Source organism: Henckelia pumila, chromosome 4, assembly GCF_033568475.1.
Source record: "Henckelia pumila isolate YLH828 chromosome 4, ASM3356847v2, whole genome shotgun sequence".
Lineage (NCBI taxonomy): Eukaryota > Viridiplantae > Streptophyta > Magnoliopsida > Lamiales > Gesneriaceae > Henckelia > Henckelia pumila.
The window spans coordinates 16418596-16424180 of NC_133123.1; the positions used below are offsets into that span (position 1 = coordinate 16418596).

The 5585-nt window shown below is 33.3% G+C and overlaps 1 protein-coding gene across 1 annotated transcript; it reads left to right on the forward strand.

Annotated features, from left to right (window-relative positions):
* The first annotated feature begins 2951 nt into the window (after positions 1-2951).
* Positions 2952-4163, forward strand: LOC140860562 (putative F-box/kelch-repeat protein At1g15680). The gene has a single exon (XM_073263567.1). It carries the CDS (start codon positions 2952-2954, stop codon positions 4161-4163), a length of 1212 nt encoding a protein of 403 aa, XP_073119668.1.
* Positions 4164-5585: the final 1422 nt, after the last annotated feature.

Sequence of the window (5585 nt, forward strand, 5' to 3'; positions counted from 1 at the left end):
CTTTAAATTTAACTATCTCAACGGGGTTTAGTAATCCATTACTTGTGTGACCCTCAATGGTTCAGGAATACAGCTAGCCGTGGGCTCACAACTCCTTGTGACTCGGAACAACAATTTCCGACTTACCCATCGAATCATGGTAAGAGCGTCTAGCAACATCGTCCCATGATTCCCTAGGTATCACTGATAGTGTCTGCAAGAACCAGTAGATTTTGGTTAGCGTACAGTACGGTCCCTTCATCCATATATCCCGATCGAATCAACAACCATTGGTGCATCAAGAGTCGTTCGAGATTCGATAACTATGCAATGCATCTTGAAGATCAAATAGTGACATCGCATGTGCTACTAGGAAAACCGAGTAACCTAAAACACATCATGTACTCTGGCCAAAGATTCGTCACACTAATATCTCCTCAGATCGCATAGGATATCCACACTCGCAAGTATGTGGTGAATCCTTGACAACAAAGCATCGACTCCTATATGTGTCGTAACTGTACCCAATCCCGACACCTAATGACCCCAATAGAGTCGGTAAACGAGTCAAAGTACAGTACTAGCATATAGAGTCTCAATGATATTTCAAGTAGTAAGGACTAATGGTGTACAACCAAAACCGCGGACTTATCCACTCAAATAATAATAACCACTTGGAAAGTCCGAATAGGGTAGTTCGATCATTCATCATATGAATATCCATTTGCATGCTTTGAACATCTCCATATCCATTACCAATAAAACGTGGTACTTGGCATCACAAATGCTAGTCTCAATCTCGAGCGATCCTTATCCTTATTAGCGGATGGCTCAATTGACTAGGAACTGTTTAGAATATACAGTGACTATAAGATGTATTTCATAATAGTGATCTCTCTTTATTCACTATCTCATCTTACTTACACTATAGTATATTCAAGGTCTTTATCAAAACAACAATAGTATATCACAATATAACAATATGAAGAAAGACAAAGAAAATGCCATTAATGAATGTAAATTATATTAAACAAAGATTGTTTATACATAGAGTCATAAAAGCCCTTAGCCACAAATTGGCTAACCGGGCACCCACTCTTTCATGAACCACGTAAATCTTTGGTGTCCTTATTGATTATTTTATTCCGCAAGATATTATCGTCATGATCACTCCGGCATAATCCATAACATTAACAGCATTAGATGAAATATCTCCACCTCAAATTCAGCAGAAAAAATTTGCAGTGATGCCATGTCACTGTCTGTGAAGAAATTTTCCAAATTAATGAGAAAGAACCACGATAATTTTCAAAGCTCAAACAAGTCTAGGTTTCGAAGGAAAGAGCCAATGAATGATGATCAAGCATGTTACAACTGTGAAAGAAAGGAACACTTCATGGCATAATGTATCAGACCAAATAAGGATGAAAAAAAGTCATTTAACAAGAAGGGATCCATAGAAGAAATAACTTTTGGAGAAAGAAAGAGCAAAAAGCCTTGGTCGAGTTCGGGTAGGAGAAATCCTACCCAAAATCAGATCGGGTATCCGACCTATTATAATATGTATTGCACCTAATTATTAATATAAATATTTTATAATATTATTATATAAATTGCCATAGTTTAGCAACTTAATTACGTAACTACTATGTTGTATAGTATTGATAAATTTTGAGAATGTAATAATATTCACTTGGTTTTATTAACCTGGTTATATTATAGGAAGTAGGCGTTCGATTATAAATGCCGATGATTCCATGCTGTAATTAATTCGTTGAAGATTCCCTTCTTTGACCAGTTTCTTTTGCTTCACATATGGGCTAAGTAAGTAAACTCTATTAGTTTTAACACTAAATTGGATGGAATAATCAATTGCGGAGATACGACGGAAAAAAAGGATTAAGGGTCGTTTGGTTTCAAAAGCTAGGCCAAAAAAGCACTTTTTTAAGTGCTTTTCATTTAATAAAGTGTTTGGTTGATCAAAAAAATGCTTAAATAAGCACTTTTTTAAGTCAAAATTAGAGCTTTTTCAAAAGCAAAAAATAATAGCTTAAAAAAGTGCTTTTTTTAAAAAATATCTACCAAATCCAAACAGAGCCTAAAGCGGGTCAATTGAAAAACAGGGTGTGAAATCAAGAACACAACCTAAAATGAGGGACTAACTTAAAAATGATCTCAATCTTTTGTGTAACTATCATTCAACACTAGTGTGTTGATGCACATAATATTTTTATAATTAATTTGATTCATATTTAAATAAAAGTAATATATTAATTGTAAAAATTATTTAGAGACTAAACTGTAAATTGAAATGTCAAAAAAAATTTTAAAAAATAATATAAAAAAAATGTAATATCTATATACATAAAGGCAATTTTGGTAATATAAAATATGGTGTCTAAGGGGAGATTTTTTATATATAGAGAAAGATATAACTGATAGCATTTTTTTATATATAGAAAAAAGATAATATTTATGCAATTAGTTACATGTTTAATTACTGGGTGAAATAAATTTATTATTATTAGGTATTAAAGGAAGGCTATCACGAATTGAAATCGCGAGAATTGGAAACATCTATTTTTATTTTAAGAACTAAAATACTTTGGGTTATTTCTTAAAAATAGCTAATATTTAATAGAGTAGCAGATAAAAGTTAATTTTAGATATGTAAAAGCAAGATTGCAAATTATTAGAATTATAAAACTATTCCCGAAAAGCTTTCAAAAGCTATTTCAATTACGATAACATTCCTTCTATAAGTAGGATAAATCAAAAATATATATATAACATTCCTTGTGTAAGTAGGATAACTCAAAAAACATATACCGGGAAGAAATTAAAACTATATATATATTCGTGGCCGAAACTATAATGAGATTAGAATTGGAGAAGAAATTTATAAAAGTGAAACTTGGACTTAAAAATATCGTCCACCAGTTGTTGTTTCCGTTTGTGTTTCGGAAACGGTTATGGATTCTCATGAGACATCAAATCTGAGATCGGCGGAGTTGATCGATGTCGGCGATATCCCGGAATGGATGTTATGGGAGGTGCTGATGAGACTGCCGTTGAAAGTTTTATTTCAGAGTAAAGTTGTTTCCAAGCAATGGTGTTGTATGATTTCAGACCCTTCTTTTGCTCGGATGTTATACGCTGATCGAATATGGCGGTTCCCGCTTTGGATTCTTGTATCTAGCTTCGCAAACAAGGCCATGATTGATCATTTTTCGAATAAGAAGTTGGCAGTACTGGATGGATGTAATTCCATCGGAGCCAATTGCCTGGATCTGATTGTTTTGCGGCATGGTCAGGAGGTCGGCGTGGACGGTTGGGACTTCATAGTCGTCGCCATCAGCAACGGGTTGCTGCTATATGGTCCTCGTGTGGAGTGTCCTAGCAGACTTTTGATCTATAGTTATGATATATGCAATCCCATCACAGGCCAGAGGATTATACTGCCTCCATCCCAACATTGCTTCGAGTTCGTCGCCACGGGTTTTGTGACTCAAGTCCAAGACAACGTTCTCCAAAGTTTTAGAGTTGTACGCGTAGATGTCCATCATATGGATTCTGGCTTTGTTAGGTTCGATGTCTACTTTTCCGAAATCCGTAAATGGAAATATTTTCAACTACACAGTCTAATTTACTTTTATAAGTGGAAGAATCCTGTTGTTTTTCGGCAAACCCTGCATTGGATGATCACCAAACACAGACTATTGGCTTATGATCCTTACAATAACTCCGTTCGCTTTACTCGACTGCCTAGTGATGATCCTGCCAGCTATGAAGAAAGCAAAATAGATGTCGACGACGCCTTGTTCGACGAGCATGGAGGGCATTTGAGATATGCCGAAGTAAAACTGGATGACCGCGGATGGACTAATGTAAGCATCTGGGTATTAGACGACTACGATTCAGCGAGATGGTGCCTGCAACACAGAGTCGGCCTCGAAGAGCCAAGCGACTCATCGGTGCCGTTGTCTTTTCATCCATTCGATTCCAACATTGTGTATATTATTAACGGAAAGCTGGGTCTTTATTCGTATGATTTCAAGAGCAGAGAGTTGATTATTGTGGATGGTTCCACGAGATGTTACCGCCATCAACTCCCATATGCTCTTTCATACTTCAACTTTGTGATCCCTCCATGGCCACTTTTCATTCACCCTTCTCTTTTTTAGGCCAATGATTGATTTTCTCACTCTTTTGGATACCTTTTGTTTGATCATTGAGTTGAATTCTTGATATTAATTTTCTGATATTCATTTGTAAGATTGACATAAAATAACTGACTCGCTATTTATTATAAAAAAACTTTCTCAATTCAATGATTGTGATTTGCATCTTAAATTTTAATTTGTAGAATGATAAATTATTAATGTTTCTATTTTTCTATTAATAATGACGTCTTATTAATCCATGTAATTTGTATGATTTTAATGTTAGTAGGCCGCTCGATCATGGATCATGAGATGATTATCTTGGATTAAGAACTTAAGCGAGCATGCATTTCACATTACACCAAAAAAAAAAAAAAAAAAAAAGAGTAATCTTATCTTTTATCATCCACACCTAGCTAGCTAGTCCAAGAGCAATACCTATTTAAATTTAATAACTAAATTTTCATATCAATTATTACTCATATAAACAACTGATATCTCTTTCATTTTTTGTGTTTTGTTATTGTACAAGAGTATCTGGTATTTATTGAATATTGAGATATAATAAAAAAAATTAAATTAGAAGTTGTTGCTTTAAATATTTTATTTTATTTAAAAACTATATTACTGTAGTAGTATTTATTAAATATATATTAATAGTAGTAATAAAAAGTAAAATGAAGATAACAGATTTTTTTAACTAAATTAACTTCTATTGCAATTAAAATTAATACAGTATTATAAGAAAAAAATTAAACTCTTAAAATTTGGTAACGTATTGCAAAATTATAATTTTACTTTATAATTTATATCTTTGTTTTCATCATATTGTGTTTCGTCTAGAATTTAATTGAAGATATTAAATATAAAATAGGTAGTGATACTTTTTAAGATTTTTTTCTCTCAAAAATTTTAATTTAAGAAATTTTAGTAAAAGCTTTAAAGTCATTAAAGATTTTTTTTTTTTTGAGAAAGTCAATAAAGATTTCTTGTAATAACGGTAGACATCATATGTGACATTCATGTCCATGAAATCATCAAAGTCCAAATCAAATGCCTTAATGTTTAGTCCAATTGAAGCAGGTAGAAAACTTTTTTCTTTCTCATTGTCATCATTGTGATAACCCGATTATCATTTTTAGATAATTAAAAGTTAAAACACGATAAAAAGTTATTAATTAATTTAAACAAATCAACTGCATAATCGAACTCAAAATACAATTTCGAGGTTTCGGACCCTCCGAAGGGTTCGGAAGATCCGAAGGTAATTTGGAAGCACCGAACTAATCTAAGTTGAGATCGGAAGCATCAGTAGATTTCGGAATATCCGAACTAAGATCGGAATGTCCAATCACGGTTATGTCATGCAAATTGTGAGGTGTCAACTACACACAGACACGTGAGAGTTCGGAAGGTCCGAAAAACTAACCACTTAGGTGTCAA